This window comes from Eptatretus burgeri, chromosome 6 (assembly GCF_056783735.1).
Source record: "Eptatretus burgeri isolate ZD-2024b chromosome 6, Ebu_testis_v1, whole genome shotgun sequence".
Classification (NCBI taxonomy): domain Eukaryota; kingdom Metazoa; phylum Chordata; class Myxini; order Myxiniformes; family Myxinidae; genus Eptatretus; species Eptatretus burgeri.
The window spans coordinates 96,330,395-96,355,250 of record NC_140966.1 but is presented as its reverse complement, the minus strand read 5'-3'; the positions used below and the strand labels follow the sequence as shown (position 1 = coordinate 96,355,250).

The window sequence follows — 24,856 nt, the reverse complement described above, 5'->3', positions numbered from 1 at the left end:
AAGTATCGGGCGAAGGTGGCCCCAAAGTAAGTATCGGGCGAAGGTGGCCCCAATTTACATATAGGGTGAAGGTGGTCCCAATTTAAATATAGGGCGAAGGTGGGCCAAATTTAAATATAGGGCGAAGAATGCCCCAATTTAAATATCGGGCGAAAGTGGTCCAAATTTAAATATCGGGCGAAGGCGGCCCCAATTTAAATATCGGGCAAAGGTGGGCCAAATTTAAATATAGGGCGAAGGTGGTCCCAATTTAAATATCGGGCGAAGGTGGGCCAAATTTAAATATCGGGCGAAGGCGGCCCCAATTTAAATATCGGGCGAAGGTGGTCCCAATTTAAATATCGGGCGAAGGTGGGCCAAATTTAAGTATCGGGTGAAGGCGGCCCCAATTTAAATATCGGGTCAAGGCGGCCCCAATTTAAATATCAGGCGAAGGCGGGCCAAATTTAAGTATCGGGTGAAGGCGGCCCCATTTTAAATATCGGGTGAAGGCGGCCCCAATTTAAATATAGGGCGAAGGCGGCCCCAATTTAAATATCGGGCGAAGGTCGGCCAAATTTAAGTATCGGGTGAAGGCGGCCCCAATTTAAATATCGGGCGAAAGCGGCCCCAATTTAAGTATCGGGTGAAGGCGGCCCCAATTTAAATATCGGGTGAAGGCGGCCCCAATTTAAATATAGGGCGAAAGTGGTCCCAATTTAAATATCAGGCGAAGGCCGGCCGTATTTAAGTATCAAGTGAAGGCGGCCCCAATTTAAATATCAGGCGAAGGCGGGCCAAATTTAAGTACCGGCTGAAGGCGGCCCCAATTTAAATATAGGGCGAAAGTGGCCCCAATTTAAGTATTGGACGAAGGCGGCCTCAATTTAAATATCAGGTGAAGGTGGCCCCAAATTAAGTATCGGGCGAAGGTGGCCCCAATTTAAATATAGGGCGAAGGTGGGCCAAATTTAAATACAGGGCGAAGGTGGGCCAAATTTAAATATAGGGCGAAGACTGCCCCAATTTAAATATAGGGCGAAGGTGGCCCCAATTTAAATATCGGGCGAAAGTGGCCCCAATTTAAATATCGGGCGAAGGCGGCCCCAATTTAAATATAGGGCGAAGGTGGGTCAATTTAAATATAGGGCGAAGGCGGGCCAAATTTATTGTACCACTGCCTGTGATGCAGTGGCAATTCATTGTGTCAAATCACCAATCTCTTTTGCCTTTGGAATTGGTAACCACTCATTTTGTTTGAAGAAATACACTGGTAGTTCATAAACGTTATTAAGGGCACATTAAGCACCGAGCAACAATCCGATATTTGCAAGATCGAAACAAATCCTGACAAACACAAGGGCGTCCAAATATCCCTTTGACCGTCCGTTATCTACGCACATTCGTGCATGGCTGATGTTGCGGTTAAAGTTTCTCTGAACATCAATCATTGTCACTGATTTGTAAGCAACGATAATTGAGGGGACACAGCATCGCCATTATAGTAATCAATGACCTCAATTTTATATATATATATATATATATATATATATATATATATATATATATATATATATATATATATATATATATATATTTTTTTTTTTTTTTTTTAACAAATGACCACCTCATTTTGAGGCGCGAATGTTCCTGCCGTACATGCTATTTTTTTGGTATCCAGAATCAAGGCTCGTGTTAGAGCAAGAACGTGGAACGGATCAGGACGCAACATGACAAAACGAACAGGAGAGGGGGGAGAGGGTTGAGGGGGGGGAGAGAGAGAGAGAGAAGGGGGAGATGACAACAAGGGAAAGATTTGGGGGCGGGAGGAGGGTGGTTTAATGGGTAGAGGAAAGATCATGGTTTTGGATGGGGGATGATATGGGATGGTTGTGAAAAGCTGTGTTGATGACTGAGAGGGAAGAACGAGATTGAACGGGATGTGGAAGTTGGTTCTAAAGATGGGGAAAAAAGAGGAATTAATGAGTGGAGGTGAGCAGTGAACTTGGATTTAGGTAGTTTTACCAGAAGGGGGTTGATGGTGGATCGCATGTACACTTCAGTTATCTGGTGGGGGGGGGGAGGAATGGGGACAAAGCATGTAAATGGTGGAGGGTGCAGGACCAGAAAGGAGGCGGAATAAGACAGAACGACCACCCTTCAGACAGAACGGTGGGGGGGACAAAGATTCTACTTTCTTAACAATCGTATTGAGGAAGTTCAGTCATTCAAACTCCAAGCTTTTACTATCAGCCATGATCTTTGTTAGGCAAACCACATTTCAACATTGGCCTCCAAAGCCCACCAGTCATACAATGTCCTTCGTTGGCACACCTAAACTGCCATCTACATACAAGGCCTTCACTCGCAGCTTGATGGAGTACTGTTCTCCCCACCTGGGTCTACTCCCCTGCCTTGAATCTTGCTCAGCTCGACGTTGTGGAAACGAAGGCCTTTTTTTCTGTATACCTTGGTCGAGGCTCGTATGAGAGCTAACACACAACTCACAGCAAGGAGGCATGAGACCAGAGGGGCGGGAGTGGAAAGGACAAAACAGTGGGGAACAGACACATTAGGTGAACTGTGGAAGGGAGAGGGATGGGGATGGGATGGGGAACATGGCGAAGAGAAGATGGACATTACAGGGACTTTCAGGAAGGAAAGCAGGAGAAATGAAGGAAGTGGGCTTGGGTGGATTATCGGGGGTAGAAAAGATCGAGGAAGATAAGAGGTGGTGGTGAACAGCTGTTTTGAAAGCCTGGAGGGAAGAATGGGAAAGAATAGAGTGAGGAAGTTTATTCCAAAGGCGGGAAAAAAGAGGAATGAAAGAGTGAAGATGAGCAGTGATTCGTGATTTTGGTAGTTTTACCAGAAGGGGGTTGTTGGCGGACCTTAAGCGCCCTGTGGAAATGTGGTGGGGACAAATCGCAGAGAGAGCAGGGGGGGGCAAGGCTGCAGAGGAGTCGGTAGAAGACAGAAAGACCACCGACCAACCTGCGGTGATTGAGTGAGAGGCCCAAAGACTCAGCTTCATTGCGGGAGATGCCGATGATCTTAAATGCCCTGGTTTCAACAGCGTGAAGCCGAGAAAGGTGGGAGGCAGGAGCACCAGCCCAGAGGGGAGAGCAGTACTCCATCAGGCTACGGACAAAAGCTTTGTAAGTGGTCAGGAGCTCAAGAGGGCCGAGGAAGGACTTAGCACGACGGAGGATTCCCAGTCGGCAACTGGCTTTTGAGGCGAGGTTGGAAATGTGACTTTCCCAGGAAAGGTTATGGCAGATAGTGAGACCCAGAAGCTTGAAAGAAAAGACTTCTTCCAGAGGATTGTTGAGAAAGTGGATGGGGGGGTTTTCTAAACGGTCCTTTCGAAGAGACATAGTGAGAGTGTGAGATTTGTCTGGATTGAAAGACATGTTCCACGTGTTGGACCAGTTTGTGATTTTATCCAGATCTGCAGTGAGCGAAGAAGCTGCTGCTTGCCGGTCTGAGGGATGACAGATGGTACAGCAGAGGGTGGAGTCGTCGGCAAAGAGAAAGAGGATTTTCCAGAGAGTCGGAGAGATCATTGATGAAAACCAGAAAAAGAACAGGGCCCAGAACGCTACCTTGAGGAACTCCAGCCTGCACAGGAAGAGGGGATGAAAGAACTCCATTTAGGGCCACACGTTGACTGCGACAGGAGAGGAAGTCTGCGAGACATGAGTGGAGATGGCCTTGAATACCATGGGAAGAGAGTTTGGTGAGTAGTGCAGGGTGCCAGACTGTGTCAAAAGCACGTGATATGTCTAGGGATACGGCTCGGATTTCCTATCTGGCATTGAGGACCTCCATCCATTGATGGGAGAGCAGAAGCAGCATATCCAGGGTAGAGTGACCTGGTCTGAAACCAAATTGATGATTGGAAATCAAGCCATTGGAGAAGAGGAAGGATTTCATGTCTGAAGCGATGATGGATTCCATAACCTTGCTGATGATTGGGAGAAGGCTGATTGGTCTGTAGTTACAGGGATCTGTTTTTGCACCTTTTTTATGAAGGGCAGTGATGTTAGCAGATTTCCAAGCAGATGGCAGATGACCTTGGGCAAATGAGAGGGTGAATAGAACAGAGAGAGGGTGAGCAAGAGCAGAAGAGCAGGTTTTGAGGACACGTGGGCTGATGCCGTCTGGACCTGTTACAGAATCTGACTCTAGGTTAGACATTCAGCTTTATCACGTGTGGAATCAGCAGTGCGGCCATTTGAGGTAAGGGAGGGGATGGAGGGGGAACATACACCAGAAACAGATTTGATTAAACGCCACCAGGATTTTGAGGAGGGAGAGAGGTTTGAGAGTTCAGACTTGAGATGAGAAAGATGTTGTTTTCTGGCTCTCCTGAGGCTAGATACACACTTGTTCCGAGCTTTGTGGAAGGAACTGAGATTGCCCTCAGTTGGGTTTGCTTTCCATGAGGCAAAGGCAAGTTGTTTCAGGACAACTGCCTCACCACAAGCTTCAGTAAACCAAGGGCGGGAGGAAGGGTAGGACAACTGAACACGAGAGGGGATAAATCTGTGCATGAGGGAGAGAAAGTTTATTTGAAAGAATTCCCAGGATGAGTTGATGTTTGAGAAAGTAGTGATAGGAGACCAGTCTGTAAGTTTGATGGCTGCTCGGAGACCCTGCCAGTCGGCTTGAGTGAAATGGCAGACTCGACAGCGGTGAGGTGGTTCTCTGATAACAGCCAGAGAGAAGTCCACTTTGTCAAGGTCAAGGCCTTCAAGAACATTGAAATCTCCTGCGCTGAAGCCGAGTCTGTGGGCTCCTCACTTCGCCATCACAGACAGGTTAACAGTCTCTCTATCTTCCACCAGCTCCTTTCTGGTCTTGCACCCTCTGCTCGTTGTGTGCTTTGTCTCCCCCACCCTCCAGGTTTCTGCATGGCTCACACGGTCGACCATCAACCCTCTTCTGGCAAAACTACCTAAATCCAGAATCACTGCTCACCTCCACTCATTTGTTCCGTTTTTTTTTTCCCCACCTGTGGAACCAACTTCCACATCCTCTTCAATCTCATCCATCCGTCCAGGTCTTCAAGACAACTGTTCACCACCTACTCACATCGTTGCCAATCCAAAACCATGATATTTTCTACCCCCGTTAACCTCACCCAAATTTCCAGTTTTCCTTCTTGCAGTTTCCTTCTCCGTGCGCACGTGCTTTGCGTCCTTATCCGTTCAGTGTACGAGCTGTTCCAAGAGTCGAGACTATGTAGACAAAAAAAAAGGCTTTCACTAAATAAGGCCATTCTTGAAACTTGTGGTCATGCGACTTCAGCTTTCGAAGTCAACGCAGCTTGGTCGTTACAAACTATTCCACCAAGCGATGAGAAAGATTCTGAAAGTTTGTCATTTCCAAAAATACTTTTTCACACTTTCAGGAAAAAAAAAATAACCAAAAAAGGACGTTTTAACCACATTAACTCTCAAAGATCATGTGAGCGCAGATTCATGGGGGTTTGTGTTGATGGTCTGTATTAGGTGCTTCGTCGTGTGAACATCAAATTCATGGAAGTTTAAACGAAATCAGCAGGCAAATCGTGGGGGAGTGATGGGGGGCATGGGAGATGTGGGGTGGGGGGGGGATAGACAACAGATGGGGATGAGAGCAAGGGCTGAGCAACATGTAATATCTCTACAGAAGTACCTTGAACCTGAGGAAGAGAGAGCAATATTTTTAAAGGTGAGGAGGGTGGGGACTCTCTCAAGGGACAGGGGTGAGGTGGGGGGGGCAGACGATCTCTTCGAGGGACGGGGGTGGGACCATCTTCTCCAGGGAAGGGGGAAGGGGAAACCATCTTCTCCAGGGAAGGGGGAGGGGGAGAAAAAACACTAAAAGGATTTAATGGAATTACTTTCTGCTTTCTGCAAAGGAGAGAGTTCACATTGTCAAAAATGATATATATATATATATATATATATATATATATATATATATATATATATATATATATATATATATATATATATATATATATATATATATATATATATATATATACATATATATATATATATATATATATATATATATATATATATATATATATATATATATATATATATATATATATATACACATATACATACACTGTGTTGGAGTTTTCTTGATATGCATGCAAAGTTTCAGGCTACTCGGTTTTATGGTTTTGGGGTTATGGAGGAGACGGTGATACACGCACACACGAAGTGCAATCAATGCAAATAAACCTCAGATATCAACCGATTTGACTGAGCAAGCTGGAGCAAGCCACAAAGACCAAAGGGCAAACACAAATGTGGGTGGAATTTGCTGTGCATCGCAGGCCAGACTGGAGTCATGTGTCAAAGTCACAAGGACTCCTTCACATGTTGTAATAACAAGTAATAAACACTTATTTTTTCATGTAAAAGGATGTAGGGATGTCACTCAAAAACACATATACATATATATATATATAGAAGGTTAGGATGATCACAAGAAATGATCATGGGAAACCAAGAGTCCCAAGAAAAGATGGTGTGGTGTGGTGTGGTGTGGTGTGTGTGTGGTGTGTTCTAACTTTTCATCCCTACATCTTTCTTTGAATTATTTGAAACCATACATTGGGATGTTTGAACCCATGGACTCCACATATTGTTCAGATGTTTATGTAGACGGCTTTGGAGGAGAAGGTTTGGGGAGGGGGGGGGGGGGGAGGTGGGTAGATAAAATCTGCAACTTTTGATGCGAGATCAGCAGAGTTTCTCCTATTCTCTTCAACACGGAGGAAGTTTGACATGCTCACATTGTATAGGTACTGTAATACTTTGTAGAAGATCAAACATTCTAAACAGTACGTACTTTTATAGAAATATGTGCGTTGTTGCTGGGGCATAGCCCCCATCAGACTGATTGACAGTCATAGTCCCACCCACCCCTCTGTTCCCTTCCTATATCTTCACAATAGGAATGCAGTTTTGCATACTTTTCGTGGAATCCTTTCAAGCCATTAAAATTTTGATCAGTTTGCACCTTCGTGCTATAAAGTGCAGTAGATTGGTATTTAAACCAAGTTTGGAGCTTCAACCAATTTTGAGTTAATCTGCCAGAAAATTTTAGGAAGAAGAATGACAAACGAGACTTTTGGTTCTCTCATTTTTCTTGTTCAGCGATGATGTCCCAAAGTTTAATGAGTGTTATTGGATGAGGAATTCTACGCAGATGACTGGTAGGTTGGTAATTTATCGGTTTACAAGTTCTACCCTTGTCGATTTTTTTTTGAGGATTTCTGTTGTATTGAGCCAATGCGGTGTTCAGGCCACCCCTACATAAGAAGTCTACCGACTTATTGATAATCATAATAAAAATAATAATAAAGTTCCCTTATAAGGAACTTCAACGCAAGGAGGAGGCCACAAAGCTGATCAAAGCATGTGCTATGGTTATGACAATCCGAGTTCCCTTACGAGTAACGTAAACGCAGGAGAAGGCCATTTGGCCTATCAATGTTATACATCCGAGCATAGCGGTTGCCAACCTATGGTTGTTCATCCGTGCTCAAACCATATTAAATGCTGAGGCTGAGAGTGAAGCAAGGAAGCAGCACACACAATTTGAATAGTGTTTGGTACGACTCGGCCGGGGTGCGAACCGGCGACACCGCAGAACACACTCAGAGTGGACGCCATTGAGGCCTGTCAAGTGTTTTTGCAGTCAGGGTGCCCAGTCCATTGATAAAAACCAAAAAATAATAAATAAAGAAAAACAACTTTTGGTGAGAGGATTGTAATCCTGCATCCCAAGGACTACAAAAATCACTTCAATGCCACCTACTCTGGGAGCCGTCCATTTATTACGTACGCAAGTTTATGACACCATGCGGAGAACCCCCACGACTCTCGGATCACCAAATGGTCTCTTCTTTATCTCGACCTTCATCTGCACGGGTTGAACTCCGAGGTTATCTGCACCGTCACTCGTTGTACATTAACCACCGCCGTCCTCAATCGACAGGTTCAAACTCAGGTCTCCAACCCCACCTGCACCGAACATGTTCCCATACACCGAGCTCGGAAAACAGCAAAACCACAGACAAGAATGCACCCATAGACAAGGTCATGTGACTTGTTTTACAAGTACAGCAAGCAATATCTTCGGTTCGCACATTAACCGGAAAGAAATGACATCATTTAGTGGGGACAAACTTGGGCCTTTTCCCAAACAACTTGGTGGAAGGTATTCAAAGACATTAAGCTCAAACCATAAAATATATAATTTTTTTGTTTTTTTTTTAAACAAATGCCAATTGCCCACAGGCTTCAAAGCTTCCAACGTGTTTCTGCCGATAATGAGAAAGTGCTCCACGAGCTTGCTTCAACTTTACGATGCAGCAGAAAGCAGCAGTTCCAGAACTACTGCCCCGAAATGGGGAAAAAAAAAATAAACTATGGCTGAACAACAAAGGTTTGGAATAGAACTAAAGCATAACGGATGGTGACTTCATACTCTTCCAGTCCAACAACGTTTGGCGTACTACGACACATGCCCAAGGCCTGTCGCTCTCAGATCGCAGGCAGGTCTGTGGCCTCTGTTTGGTTTGGCCTCAGTGTCCAGTCTACCTCCCTCTGACCCTCCTCAATTCCTCCAGGAGACAAGCACTCAGATTCCACTAATGTCCTCCTGCTTGAATTTCCAAAATCCAGGTTGTTTTTGGGGGGGGGGGGTTCCTTCCGCTCATAGAACTGCCTTCCGAACACGGTTAAACCGCATTCTTCCCTCCAGGACTTCACGCAAGCGGTGCCCCACCATCTCGAGTTGCACAACCTCCCTCCTCCCACCCCCACTTTGGCAAACCAAATAGTCTTACTTGCTTGCACGTTACTTGTTCCCCTCCGCTCTCCTATTTTCGTGTTTGTTCATTGTCCACCTGTTACCCCACTGCCCACAATGCAGTCAGTGCGTTATACTTTCGTCCTCGGTCTCCTCGCTCTTTCATGAACCTAGATTTTCCATACATTTTAATTATATAAACCGCCAGCACCTAATTACACATGCTTTCAATATCATACCTGACAGTTTGTTACAATGGATAAGACGGAAATTAAAGAAGAAAAAGCAAAGAAATGGAGTTGCTTTGACAAATCACGGATTACAAAATAATTACTGAGAGCAAAGAAAATGGGATATGACATGGCATGATGTAAGCAGCTGCATTGATAGGTTAGAAAATAAATAAATAAATAAAACAGGTGAATGCAAGAGCTTATGAACATGCCACGTAGGTAGGGAAAGAGGTTTTATGATGGCAGATGAGCAAAGATGAGAACTGAGGATGTAAGCCATGAGTAGCCAAAACCGGTGCAACTTGTAGGAATTTAAGGACAAATACCAAACACAGCAGGTGCAGTAAGACTCATCAAAAGGAAGAAGAAACCACAAGGCCAGCAGGTATCCTGCAGTTATCAGGGAGCAGGTGCTGCATGTCCAAGTGAGATGTATGGATGTTGACAATGCTCAGTGCTTCGAATTCTAAAGCTGGAAAAAAAATATGTGGGCCTTTACAAATTTAGAACACGCACAAACGGAGGTGGATACTTTGAGACCGAGTAAATCTCCGTTCAACCTCCTGAAACCAACTCGCGTGTGGAGACAGCAGCCAATAACAGCAACTCGCGCGCACACATCGACACTGCCCAGGGAATTCTGGGTACCATTGAGGCCATCTTTTTTGATGACGTCTCTTCCCTCTGCACTAAGCGGGGAAACCGAAGAGGGACTTCCTCCTCCCCACGGATGCCAATGTTTGGTTGTTTGTACATGCTCTATTCCTTTTTAAATGCCGAGTGTCAAGCGAGGAAGCAGCACGTACCATTTTTAAAGTCTTCGGTATGACTTACCCAGGATTCGAACCTGCGACCTCCCAGACTCGGAGCCAATGCGCAAACCATTATGCCACCGAGTCCATAAACATGACCTGCTGATCCTCAAAATGGTAGTTCACAATCCATCCATTGGGAACGTACTCTGTGCAGAGCGTCGGTGCTGCCTAAGCAGTCTCCCTGGCTATTGGGCACAATCCTGGACGGGTCGCCACTCCGACACAGGATACCAGCAAGCTGGCACTCATTTTGCCGACCTCGGAAGGACGACAGGCAGAGTCAACCCCACCTGGTATCAATTCAACAGCCGAGTGGGAATTGAACTCAGGATCCTAGGATCCCAAGCCCACCACCCGAACCATTAAGCCAACACCATGCACACACCGTTCACAATGGACTTGGGTAAAACCGTGGATTGGCACGAAAAACTAACTCATTTATCTTGGTCAAGGCACAAAGTGCATATTGCTGAGACCATTACAATTTGTGCCGTGGAATTAGCATTTCAGCAGTAAGCCTGTGTTGGAGGAGACAATGGGCGATTGTGTGCAGCCATCATGATAAAAATGCAGAGTGGACATCACAAAACCTCGTGTGAGTGGGAGACTCGTTTAATGGTGTGGTAGACGAGAGAATAAAACAGCTATCACTCAGGGAAATGAAAGGCAACCACCATATATGACGAACCGCATTAACTCGTTGATTGGAATAAAAAAAAAAAAAAACAACAACAAGAAGAAGAAAGGAATGACAAAACCAATATTTTAGAACACGTACTCGTGCATTCGACAGCCATGAGGACATATTCAGGTTCATAGCATGAATTTCGTTCCGATTTTGAGACGCGATGCCTCAAACGGTGCGGTAAATGGGTCGCACTTTATGGACATTCGCATCATGTGGAAAGAGAATTGGGTCAATTTGTGCCAGTTACTGTTGCACTCCGAAAGGCAGATGAAAGCGACAGCACCAAGAGCAAGAAAAGTGCTGCATTGCGTGATCAGGAGACGGCAGAAGACAGAAGACAGACCGCTGAACTGTCTGCGATGGGAAAGAATCCCGTCCGAGTCATCCCAAAGGCTTTACAAAATGGTCCGTGCTGCTTACTTGCTCGAAGCTGAGCATTCAAAAAAAAAGGATCGAGCATGTACAAGCAACCATATGTTAATAATAGCACAGGTTTTGATGGGCCTAATGGCCACCGCCTGCATTGGGGAAATGCAAGGGAACTCACATTAATAATTAAACCGAACAGGTCGAAGATAAGTGTGGGCCCACTGAGGATTGGTTCGAACCGAGTGCGAGATGGCAGGTTTCATAAATCGTTATGTTGCTTCAACATTTACACAAGAACAGTCATGGGAATTACCAATCGCTGAACAATAGGGGGTGGCTTTTTTGGGGGGGTGGGGGAAGATCATGGTCTTGGGAAGAACATTGGGGACGACCTGAGATGGTGGTGAACAGCTGTCTTGAAGACCTGGAGGAAAGAATGAGATTGAAGAGAATGTGGAAGCTGAATCCACAGGTGTGAAAAAGAGGACGGAATGAGTGAAGGTGAGCACTGATCCTGGATTTAGGTCGTTTCACAAGAAGGGAGTTGATGCAGCTAAGAAAGTAAAGACAAGGTAAAAGTTCCAGGGCCTGATAATATACAACCAAGGGTGTTGAGGGAGAAGGCAGAGCAGATAAGCATGGTGTTAAACAGAGATGTTCAACAGCTCGTTCGAGTCAGGACAGGTACCGGAGGATCTTTTTGTGTACACGGTCAAGGCTCGTGGAGAAGCTGGAACACTGAATGGATCAGGGCACAACAGAACAAAAACAATAGTTCAAAGAGAGGGGGAAACACCAACAGCATAGTTAAGAGAGGGGGGGGATACCAACAGCAGAGTTGAAAGATGAAATAGATTGAGACTTGGACAAATAAGGGAAGTGGGGAGGACACATCATGGGGTGGACAATATGGATACAGAAGCAAACTCACAGGAGGGAAAAAGTGGAAATTTGGGTCAACGGGGGTAGAAAAGATCATGGTTTTGGAAGGGGGAAGATCAGAGATGGTAATGAACAGCGGTCTTGAAGACTTGGAGGGAAGAATGAGATTGAAGAGAATATGAAAGTTGAATCCACAGGTGGGAAAAAAAAGAATGAAGTCAATGATGGACTGCATGTGCCCTAAAGAAACTTGGGGGGGGGGAAGGGGGACAAAGCATGGAAAGAGAAGAGGGTACAATCGACTTCCGCTTCCAGGTTTGGGGCAACGGCAGCTTCTCTCGGGGGTCTCTGGCAACTTTCTCAAAGTTAAGTTTCCAGTAGTTATTTGTCCCATTTAAACTGTTTATTTTCTCACCTTCATGTTTGCTGTGTGTTCCTAGTTCGGTTTTGTTTCAAAAAACAAACTATTTTGTGAGTTTTCGTCAACCTTACCTTATCGGGTTTCCTTGAGGTCTACCCATCCTTCCCCTCTCGGTGTACGACCGTTTATTTGTATTCTCTCCCTATTACCATCAATTCCTATTTTCTCCACTTTTCCCAACACCCTCCATCTATCCCTCCCAAGTACACCCTCTGTTTTTGTCTTAAATTTAAAAAATATATTAAAAAAGCAACAACAACCCTTTCTCCCTCCTTACCCACGAGTACTGATCCTCCTTCTCCTTCTTCTTCCTCCTCCTGCCGGCACACCATCTTTCTTCTATTTGAGGTTACCCACTCTCACCATTACCATCACAATTTCTACCGACAACCTTCCATTCCTGAATCTTACCTAATCGTCAAAAATAGATCAAAAAAAAAAATAATTTTCCTTGTATCCTTTCTAACTACACACCTCCTGAAACCACCTGGCTCTCTACCCTCTTACTGGTGCTTTAAATTGATCCATCAGCTTCACTCTGTGTTTACCGTTCCAAATTCACCAGACACCTCCAGGATTTCACTTCAACCTTTCCTTTTCCAAATGTTACGCAATCCTTATTTTAAAAAATGAATAATTTTAATAAATAAATACCATCAATGGAAGATGTGGAGGATAGAGCGAAATGGAGACGGTTGATCTGCTGTGGCGACCCCTAACGGGAGCGAGCCGAAAGAGGAAGAAGAAGAAATTCACTTTTAACCATGCACTTCCCGTAACCACGTGCTTCTCCCGTAACCACGTGCTTGTTTCTACCTCTGCGTTTACTGATCCAAATTCACCATTCACCTTACGATCCTTTCTTCAACCTTTCCTTCATCTAATCTTATGCAATCTCCATAAAAATAATAATAATAATAATGAAAACGGTCTCTTATAATGCTTCATCTTCCCCTTTCACACGTGTGGTTCTCATTACTGTTTCATAATTCACGACTCTACTTCTATTTCAACAGACTGCTCCAAATTCGACCTTTCCTTAATACCTTGTCTAAAAAAAAAATCCAATTGTTGAAACGTTTCTTCTCTCCATTTTCTTAATTCATTGACATTGCATCCCTCAAGAAATGTCTTCAATCACATTTCTGAACTAAAAATTAAAAAAAAACCCAGTTTGCTTTGTATGTTTACTTTCAATCAATTGTCATGTTTTTTTTCCAACTTCAATGCCAATTCACCCCTCTCACGCCTCCCTCTCAAAGCAACCATCACACTCTTCCCCCTCCAAGCTTCCCTCTCACCTTTCTCAAAAACTCCCCCCTCACCTCTCCCCACTCACCCTTCTCCCTCCATTCACCACCCCCCTCACTCACCCTTCTCAAAGTTGCCCCCCCTCACATCCACAAAGCTGCCTCCTTCCCCTGCAATCTCTACTCCATCTCATCTCTCTATCTCAAATGCCTTCTGCTCCCTCTCTTATTACTCCCCATTGTACCTCAACCCAGCACCACAGAGCCTTTTCTCCTCCTCAAACTGCCCCCTCCCTCAGCTCTTCTGCAATCCCCCACACTCTTTCAACAACTCTCCTTACCTCCTCCCTCCCTCCCTCCTCTCCCTCTCCTCCCCAAAACCTCAATATTTTCTACCCCGGTTAATCAATCCAAGAGTCTCCTTCAAATTCCCTGCTTTCCTTCCTGAAAATCCCTGTAATGTCCATCTTCTATTCCCCTTGTTCCCCACCTCATCCCTCTCCCTTCCACAGATCTCCTAATGTTGCTGTTCCCCACTGTTTTGTCCTTCCCTTTCTCGCCCCTCTTGTCTCATGCCTCCCTTGATGTGCGTTGTGTGTTAGCTCTCATACGAGCCTCAACAAGGTATATGAAATATAAAAAAAATAGGAGGTGGGAGAAGACAGAGACCACTGACCAGTATGCGATGACAAAGTGATTGGTCCATCGACTCAGCTTCATCGCAGGAGATTTAAATAATGTTAAAGGCCTTCGTCTCTATGGCTTCAAGATGATCAAGGTGTGAGACAGGGGCACCGGCCTAAGGGGAGAGCAGGAATCCAAGCTGCGGGAGAGCCTTGTATATGGAAAGGAGTTCCAGTGTGCCAAGGAAGGACTTCGTACGATGGAGGATTCCCAGTCAGCGACTGGCTTTGGAGGCCAATTTTGAAATGAGATTTACCCAAGAAAGGTCATGGCTGATACTGAGACCCAGGAGTATCAATGATGAACTTCATCAAGAGGGATGTTAAGGCCCGGTCACACCTTGACGTTTTAGCCAGCGATGGCAACGTATTAAAATGTATGTAAAACGCTGGCTTACGCTGAACTTTTGATGTTTTTTTTTAAAGATTCGGACGTATTCATAATGAGTTGGTCGTATGCATAACGCATTGGTAACGGACACAGAACGTTTCGTTGTGTTGTAGATAACTTATACCAACGAATGCTGAACCTGTTGTCGGCCTACACAACCGATGCCCAACGATAGTCTAACTTCGGCATAGCGCGTTGCACACATCGCCGACGATGTTGTGACGTAGCCTATTAAAAGGCTGACGCACAATGATTCGAATCATAACTGCCGTAGAAATGGAAGTGAAAACATCGCGGTCACACCTTGGCGATCTTGCCAGCGTATGCCGACCTAAGAAAAATGTCTAAAACGTTGGGGCACGTCAAATACGGTATGAGTAAGTTTGGTATACGTGAGTACAACGCTAAAGTACGCTATCATACGTCGTAGTAAGTAGAGTACGTCAAGAAATTTTAAACATGTTCAAAATTTTACGACGTCCTCGGCGTATGACACACGTTCAGCATGCGATGGGGATAAGTTGTACACACGATATGTGGACGCTTACACACGTCCACAAAGGCTACTTATAAGCTACTCATAAGTCGAAACACGTCGCGGTAATGTCTTTTTTACGCGAAACTTATTTCTAACTTATGTTTGACGTGCTTTGAACCAATTCTTTACGTAGTCCCAACACACATCGACGTATGTAGACGTATTCCAATGACGTCTTCCGGTCGACAAAAAAAAAAATTAACGTGTTTCTAGTTTACAACTGCCATATAAAGACGTGTTCCCAGCGGTTTTGGGAATTGGTATATAAAAATGGTGTTCATAAAAGGGGAACCCAACAGTGTTTTCGAGTCCTTTTTGAGTCGATGTCCATGTCAGCAGTAACAGTATCAGTATTAGTATTAGTATTAGTAGTAGTTTGTTCATGTTGGCAGTAGTAGGTGAGTGTGAGGGGGAGGGTGTGGGTTATGATGGATCCTCCTTGCGTCCGCGTGTCCACGGGTAGGAGACATCTTTGCACCATTGTTCGAAGTTCTTCGCGGCTAATTTTTTATGGGGCTTTTTCAACAATGAGCTATAGCTTGTTTTTACGATTTAGGTCTATTCATAACGGGTTGGACAAATGCACAATGAACTAATAATGTGCATAGAGCGCTTTGATTACTTATAGATACGGTATACCAACGAATAATTATCGTGAAGCCGGCGTTCACAAACTATGCCCAACGATAGCCTAACTTATCCATATCGTGCGGCAGTTTATCTTTGCCGGTGACGTGGGGTTTGCTATTCATAGGCTGCCACTCAACGATTTAAATGGCTGCATCTCCACTATTGAAAGTAGACGCTTGCGCTCAACAATTGGATTTTTTTACACTCAACGACTTTTAAACGGTACCACTCAGCTATTTTCATTGTTTACAATGAACGATTTAAATTGCTGTCACTCGCCTTTGTTTTTTGACGCTGGGGTTTGAAATTTGAAGCGTTTCTTCTGAACGTGTTAAAACGCTCAAACTCGACTATTTTAAATAGACGCTGCCGATGGACAATTGGAATCATAGCCAAGCTAGACATCGAAGTGTGAACATCCTTGTCAAGCCGAAGAAAAGTTTGAAGAATGCTGCAAATAAGTGTCCTGGCCGTGGCCGTGGACAGACGCAAGGACGATCCATTATACCGACGTCTTTCAGCCTATGAGTAACTTAAAAGTAACGTCTGTCGACGTGTGGCAACGATCGCGTAACGTGCCAACAACACGTTAATCATAGGTAGGAAATAAGTTTCGGGTACGCTAAACATTACCTTGGCGTGTCTCAACTTGTGATTAACTTACAAGTAGCATGTGTTGACGTCTGTCAACGATCGCAGACCGTGCCTACAACTTGTGGCCAGCGTAGCGGAACGTGTGAGTCATACGCCGGCATACGTCGTGAAATTTCAAGCATGAAAAAATTTGAGGACAACCAAAAAGTACAACGTTTAAAGCCAATGTACAACGACGTATGGCAGTGTTTTTCAGCGTGCTCTCAATGTTATCAAAACTTACCCATAACGTATTCAACGTGCGCCAGCGTTTTAGAAAAAAAATTCAAAAATCGGCACACGTTGGCTAAAACGTCGAGGTGTGACCGGGCCTTTAACGAAGTTGATGGGAGGGTTTACCAGACAGTCCTTTCAGAGAGAGATCGTGAGAGTGTGAGATTCTTCAGGATTGAAAGACATATTCCAAGTGTTTGACCAGCTTGTGATATTTTTTTCAAAGTCAGAAGAGAGGGAAGAGGCTGCAGCCTGCCTATCTGAAGGATGAGGGATGTCATGGCAGAGGGTGGAGTAATCAGCGAACAGATAAAGAGGATTTCCCAAAGAATCAGAGAGATCATTGATGCAGATCAGGAATAGGACTGGGCCCAGAACACTGCCTTGGGGCACTTCAGCCTTGACGGGGAGTGGAGATGAAAGGATTCTGTTGAGATCCACACGTTGTGGAGTTGGCCTTGGATGCCATGTATGGAGTTTGGAGAGCAAGGCAGGATGCCATGCCGCATCGAAAGCACGATACATGTCTAAAGAGAGACGGCCCTGATCTCATGTCTGACATTGAGGGCCACCATCCATTGTTGGAAGAGTAGAAGCAGCATGTCCAAGGTGCAGTGACCAGGTTTGAATCCAAATTGGTGATCTGAGTTGAGGCTGTTGAAGAAAATAGAATATTTCATATCAACTGAAATGATGAATTCCATGACCTTGCCGAGGATTGGAACTAAGCCGAGAGGCCTGGAGTTAAGGAGATCAGTTCTTGCACCTTTTTTTATGTGATGCGGTGATGTTGGCAGATTTCCAAGCAGATTGAAGACGACCGAGTGCAAATGACAGGGTGAAAAGGACAGGGAGAGGATGCGCAAGAGCAGCAGAGCAGGATTTTAGGACAAGTGAGCTGATACCGTCTGGTCAAGTTGCAGATTCAGAGTTCAGGGATGCTATAAACTTCTCAGGTGCAAAAGACAGAGCCCAGGAGCAGTTGGGTATGACAGGGAAGGATGGGTACAGAGAGTGAGGGGTTGGAGACAAAATTTGGAAGCAAAGACAGAATTGAGGCATTCGACCTTCTCATGAGCGGAATCGACTGTGGTGCCATTTGAAGAGAAGGAAGGGATGGAAACGGAACATACACCAGAGACAGACTTAACAAGGCACCACCAGGTTTTCGAGGAGGGAGACAAGTTGCAAAGCTCAATGTTGAGGTTGGACAGATGTTATATTCTGGCTCTCCTGAGAGTGGACATATTTTTGGGGAAGATGTTGAAGAAGTTAAATGGGGATCAGTTATTGGAACTATTTCAACAAATTTAAACCAATAAAGGTAGGCAGCATGTATTTACCAAAGGGAGGTTATGTTTATCAAATTTATTGGAGTTCTATGAAGCATTTCTGATTGTGTGGATTTGGGAAGCGCAGTGAATGTCGTCTCTCTCTATCGAATGCAGTTTGTGGCTGCTGGTTGCATCATTGGTTGGGACGTGGCTATGCCGCTGATGCAGTGTCCCCCTTACCAGTAAACTGGTGCTCATTTTGCCGACCACTGAAGGATGACAGGCTGAGTCAACCTCCTGGTGTATTTTAATTCAGCGGCCAACGGGGCTTGAACTCAGGACCCTAGGATCCCAAGCCACCACCCTAACCACGAAGCTCACACCAGGCTCGTGAATGTAGTAATATGTAGTTTTTGAAAAATCATTTGATAATTACCAGATAGAAGGCTGTTAGCTAAGGTGAGGAATGGCAACTACCGGATTGGAAACTGGCTTTGTGATAGGAAGCAGTGTGGCTGTGAATTAGAGGACATCCGACAGGGATGATGCAAGTTGTGGGGCAACTCATGGAACAGTTTGAGGACCATTATTATTCATTTACATTCATGATTTGGACAGTGGGGTTAAGAGTCAGCTTTCCAAATTTGTAGACGACACAAAGCTTGGAAGTAAGGTAGATAACAGTGTTGCGGACGTGGCCCGGATAACTCTGAAAGGCCGACACGTCTATAAAAAGGCCACGGAGGCCCTCCACAGCACCCATTTTGGTCACATCTTCGCACCCAGTGTTGGTTTACTGTACCAGCAAGATGACTGAAGTCAATGGGGAACCGTGCCGGCCGTTGTGCAACGGATGTTATTTGGCCGAGCGAAACAATGTTACACACCGCACCCTATTGTCCAACAACGGCCAATCAACCACATGGGTTAATTATCCCCAGAAGCTATATCTCCGACAAACCTGAACAGGATAAGTCAAAAATAGGGGCGGGGGGGGGGGGTGGGGGTGTGATCAGATTCAGGAAAGTCCATTATACTTTCATAGACTGGGCAGAAGATTGGCAGATGCAGTTTCACATAAAGATATGTAAGGTGCTGTGGATGGGTCAGAATAATGAATGAAAACAGGGATAACATAATGCAAGGGCAGTCTTAGAGCATGTCAAACAGGAGAAGGATCTGGCGGTGGTCAATATAGATACGAGGGGAAGGGGTGGGGAGGGTGAGCTGAAGATGACAAGTTTTAGGTTGTATTCACAAGGGGATATATTATTATCAATCAAAAGAGGTGATTTCAACACAATATAGGGATTCCTTGAAGCATAATCTGGAATATTGTATTCAGTTTTGGTGAACACACCCAAGGAAGAACATAGCTGCCATATAGCGTGTTCAGCCTCGGGTTATTAGATTGATTACGGGCAGAGCCGGACTAAGCTATGAGGAGCGGCTGAAGGAGACATGACTTTATACATTAGAAAGAGGTAATTAGGAGCAGAATTGATGAAGATCTACAAGATTGTGGCAACAGAAATGTAGATAGTTTAAAAAATAGAATTAGAGAGGTATTGAGGAATATTGGGAATTGGTTCATGGACATTGGCAGGACTGGTCAGTAGCTTCGTTAAGGTATGGATTTGTGAACGTGTATGCATGTATGTGAGCTCGGGTCTCGTCAAAAGGCGAATCTTTATTCATCCCTCACCCTACAACCCCCATCATCGCTATTAAAAAATAAAAATAAATAAAAAAATAAAACACACTGGTGATATCCCCGTGTCTGCTCCACAGTTCCTTCGCCCTCGCAAGCTCCGTGCATTTCCTTGCGCAAGGTGTGCAACAAGACGGTCACGAAGGTTGATCAACAAATTAAAAAATGCACACTCACAACTAATGATGGACACAACCAAAAAAGAAAAAAGAATTTTTTTTTAAACTACACCGGTAACGATTCAACGACGACTGGAGGGAATTGTGAAAAATAAATAATTGGCTCGTGATTGCGTTGACCTAGTCAAGCGTTTTCTTCCCCAAACGACACATTACACAACCCTGAGAGACCACAATGTGATGCACCAAGTGTTGTCGCCACTCACACCCATAAATCCAGCTCAATAACCCCTTCATGGATCTGTACGCTTCGCCAGAAAAGAGATACTGCACCAGGAAGAGGCGCTCACAAACTCAAATGGCTCTTCCTGGAGACACTATGAACAAGGTAACCGACATCCATTCATATTTCATCGAAAGCAGCAGTTTTTTAAGCAATTGATGCTTGTGTAATGTGCATATAGAGAACATCTATTTATTACGTATGCAAATATGGTGCGGTTCTAATGCTTCTCCATTGCAAGTCCTCCATCAATGTAAAGTAAACAGGACACAGTACAATATATGTTCACCAGGCGTCACCACCTACCTTGACACTGAAAGCCTTGCTTTCCAAATCCCCTGCAGAACACACAGAAGGTTGGTGACAGGGGTGGGATCAAAATGTCAAATACTTTAAAAAAAATAATGTAATTACAGCACATTTTTAATGAAACTTTGTGCATGCAATCAACATTGGGGGATGCATGAAGTAGATAACGATTCGGGGGATTTGACCGGTTCATGCCCCAAGGGGTGGGGAGTTAGGGTCACAGTTCGGGTCAAAAGGGGAAAAAAAAAAATTTAACTCAAAACTTGATATTTGGTAATTTCTCACGGAAAACCCTTTGCAATGATTTTAACTTTGCTTGAGGTGGAAAACATGGAGATTTGTGATGGCGCGTGGCACGCCGTCGACTTCAATCTAGTTAAATCCTGAGAATTCATGGACTAGTGTGTGTGTGTGTGTGTGTGTGTGTGTGTGTGTGTGTGTGTGTGTGTGTGTGTGTGTGTGTGTGTGTGTGTGTGTGTGTGTGTGTGTGTGTTGCTACTCCTCCGACCGTTGTGGGACAATTACATCCAGATTTGCTCCGTAGGATCAGCATAACCCCAGTTAATGTATAGGGGTGAATTTATCTTTGCTATGGTCTTGGGGGAGGGGGGAAGGAGAGGACACAAATTATCTATGTAAATGTGTACCGCGTGGAGCCGCCTCCAGGTAGGGGAGGGTATTACAAGTCTCCACCATTTTCAGCGCAGTATTCCTGTCCTCTCGTTTTCCCGTCCAGTGAGGTGTTTTGAATGATCAGCAGTATATCTTCTTCTTCTTCTTCTTTCGGCTGCTCCCGTTAGGGGTCGCCACAGCAAATCATCCGTATGATCCGCATAGTGATTTGGCACATGTTTTACGCCGGATGCCTTTCCTGACGCAACCCTGGTCGCCTCTTACGACACAGGGATCTGGTACACCACACCTATTTTAACCGGGGTATACACCGGCCCAGTACAACTGGTACTCATTTCGCCGACTTCGGAAGGATGACAGGCTGAGTCAACCCCCTGGTGTATTAATTCAGTGGCCCAACGGGGCTTGAACTCAGGACCTTTTGGATCCCAAGCCGCTGCCCGAACCACTGCGCCAACACCAGGCTGATCAGCAGTATATATATATATATATATATATATATATATATATATATATATATATATACACACACACACACACACACACACACACACACACACACACACACACACACACACACACACACACACACACACACACACACACACACACACACACACACACACACACACACACACACGTTTTTACTTCATACATATAACCTGGATTATTTATTTTTCCTTTCGGAGCTGTCAGTTGCCTATACACCGCCCAAATAAAGGTATGCCTCAGAAGAACGTGCTGCATGCTTGGAACAAGATTGCCCATCGGCTGGGTGCTCTGCTGGTATAAAAATAAACCACAACATCGCACTACAAGTCTAGTTATTACAAGTCATTTTTTTTTCATAAATTTTTTTTTCACTATTTTTTCACTACAAGTCATTTTCATAAATGCCAAGGTGAGCCAATGAAAAAAAGCCAAGAATTCACAAGGTTTCGGGAAAAGCGATGATAATAGAAAACCTATAGAAAACCAAGACGCCAAGGTGAACAACGAATAGCCAAGATCTTGTGAAAAAAAGCCAAGGAGCGGTCACACTGGTCTTGGTCCTGCTAGGCTTCGTTCAGTGAGCAAAGCAGAGGCATCCGGTCACCCTCCTGTCAAGATTGGTACGATGTCAGTTTAGGGCAATGGGCTAACACGACTCAGGTGGTGCCTTTGATTGGCGGTCAAATTCATTCCATGAAACCCATTTCTGCAGAGGAAATGTTACGTGTTGCGGACGTGCACGGTGCGATTGGATCAAAATGTTTGGAACGATGTGAACAAACTGTGAACATCACAGAAGTAACACTTTTGGTTTGGAACCGTGGTATTAACACGATTAATACGAGATGAGTGTTCGGAAGTCAATGGTTATCTGCGGCCCCAGTTGGAAGCCCATCAAGGGGTACTTGGGTTCAGCACATGGTCATGGAGGAAAGTCCTGAAACAGAAACATTCGATTCAGTACAAAATTACATAATGTGTTTGTGATCGTTCTAAGACCCAGGATGTTTCTGTGACAGCTGTACAGGTCGTCGTCGTCTGGGTTGGGTTGTGACGTTTCCCTCAGTAAATCTGAGGAATGGGAATTCTATCTGAGAACTGGAATAAATGTTCAACCTTTGGACGAGGAATGACGTATACCAGTCTTTCGGAACAATTGACCGTTTTTACAGCCATTTTTCCCTGCTGTGCAGGGGTTTGGCTTTTTCTTGAGGCAATGTTTTATGGCCGGATGCCCTTCCTGACGCCAACCCTGGTCGCCTCTTACGACACACAGGGATATGGTACACCTATTCTAACCGGGGCATACACCGGGACCAGTACACTGGTACTCATTTCGCCGACCTCGGAAGGATGACAGGCTGAGTCAACCCCCTGGTGTTAATTCAGCAGCCAACGGGGCTTGAACTCAGGACACTGGGATCCCAAGCCGCCACCCTAACCACTAAGCCAACACCAGGCTTAGTCTTTAGGAACAATACTGGGAAAAGTCTGTTCTTCAACCGTTTACACAACCACCAGTGGCATACTTGTTGAGGATTGGCTTGCCACAAGTAGCACGATGGCAGTCGCAAGACTGAGCCGGGGTGGGGGGGGGAGTAATGTTATTTGTGAGACCGAGCCAGAGGATCATCATGAGACAGGAGCTGGAGAGCCGGGGGGGGTGAGGGAGGTGAGTGTCATCACGAGACCAAATTGGAATGGGGGGGTGGTTGTCACGAGACAAAATCCGGGGGTGGGGTCATCACGACAACAAGCTGGGAGGGGGGGAAGGGTCAGAATAAGAACGAACTCGAGGGGAGAGGGGTCATCACAGGATCAAGCCGGAGAGGGGGTCATTGCGATATTGAGATCATGTGGGTTGAGGGGGGGGTTATCATGAGAGTGAGCTTGATGGGGGTTGATGAGACTAAGCCAGGGGTGGGGTCAGCGCGAGACCGAGCCAAGGGTCAGCGGGAGACCGATCCAGTGATACATACGAGACTGAGCCAAGGGTCAGCGGGAGACCGATCCAGTGATACATACGAGACCGAGCCAAGGGTCAGCAGGAGACTGATCCAGTGATACGTACAAGACCGAGCCAAGGGTCAGCGCGAGACCGAGACAAGGGTCAGCGGGAGACCAATCCAGTGATACTTACGAGACCAAGCCAAGGGTGAATGTGAGACTGTGGCAGGGGGTCAACGGGAGACCGATCCAGGGGGTCAGCGGGAGACCGAGCCAAGGGTCAGCACGAGACCAAGCCAAGGGTCAGCGTGAGACCGAGACAAGGGTCAGCGGGAGACCGATCCAGTGATACGTACGAGACCAAGCCAAGGGTGAATGTGAGACTGTGGCAGGGGGTCAACGGGAGACCGATCCAGGGGGTCAGCGGGAGACCGAGCCAAGGGTCAGCACGAGACCAAGCCAAGGGTCAGCGGGAGACCGAGACAAGGGTCAGCGGGAGACCGAGACAAGGGTCAGCGGGAGACCGAGACAAGGGTCAGCACGAGACCGAGCCAAGGGTCAGCACGAGACCGATCCAGTGATACATACGAGACCGAGCCAAGGGTCAATGTGAGACTGTGGCAGGGGGTCAGCGGGAGACCGATCCACAAGTGATCATAAAAAAGGTTAAATGTACAGATATCCACAAAGGACGGACAGTTTAACTATGGGGTGAAACAAAAGCAAGTGGAGGCTGTAGGGGAATCGTCAGGACGAGCGAGCGCCGCGCACCAGATGAAGTCCTTGCAGTGGCTGCAGAACGTGGGCTGTTTGAAGAAGCGCGCGATGAACTTGTGGTCCTTCACCTCGTGCACGTTCTTGTGTTTCACGGCTCCTTGTCGCGCGAAGCGCGTCTCGCCAGGCTCCGCCAAATGCTCGCTGTCCATCTCCGACATCGCGATTCCGACCGTCTTGGTGTCTCGGCGTTGGATAAACAGACACTCGGGGAGGAGGAAACAATCAAACTGCCTCGCCCTCCTCTTTACTTCCTCCACCGCACTCCAAATTTATTTCTCCGAAGCGCCGACAACCACAACCTCGACCTCGACCTCGACCTCGTCTTCCCTTCGCTCCTCCAGTCCACGTCGACCTCCTCTTAGCCGCTTCTCTTTCTCAATCTGCCCATCAGTAACTTACGCATCTCGTCAACGCCCACTGCATAGACTCCTCCCACTTTTCTGCCGACGTCGTTTATCGTCGCCCCGCCCCCTGCATAGACTCCTCCCACTTTCCTGCCGACGTCGTTTATCGTCGCCCCGCCCCCTGCATAGACTCCTCCCACTTTTCTGCTGACGTCGTTTATCGTCGCCACGCCCCCTGCATAGACTCCTCCCACTTTTCTGCTGACGTCGTTTATCGTCGCCCCGCCCCCTGCATAGACTCCTCCCACTTTTCTGCCGACGTCGTTTATCGTCGCCCCGCCCCCTGCATAGACTCCTCCCACTTTCCTGCCGACGTCGTTTATCGTCGCCCCGCC

General features: G+C 45.9%; 1 protein-coding gene across 2 annotated transcripts in view; it reads right to left on the bottom strand.

Annotated features, from left to right (window-relative positions):
* LOC147025399 (protein kinase C alpha type-like) overlaps nt 1–24,538 on the bottom strand; it is a 325,473-nt gene extending 300,935 nt beyond the window's left edge. Inside the window, exons 1-2 of one of the 2 annotated variants that reach the window (XM_085886367.1) lie at nt 24,112–24,538; nt 20,266–20,297 (exon numbers count right to left, since the gene is read on the bottom strand). In XM_085886367.1, coding sequence (XP_085742493.1) covers nt 20,266–20,297; nt 24,112–24,275 — 196 coding nt within the window. In that variant the 5' untranslated portion in view covers nt 24,276–24,538. The remainder of the gene's footprint in view (nt 1–20,265; nt 20,298–24,111) is intronic. The other variant, XM_085886366.1, reaches the window with a different exon arrangement.
* Between the last annotated feature and the right edge of the window lie 318 nt (nt 24,539–24,856).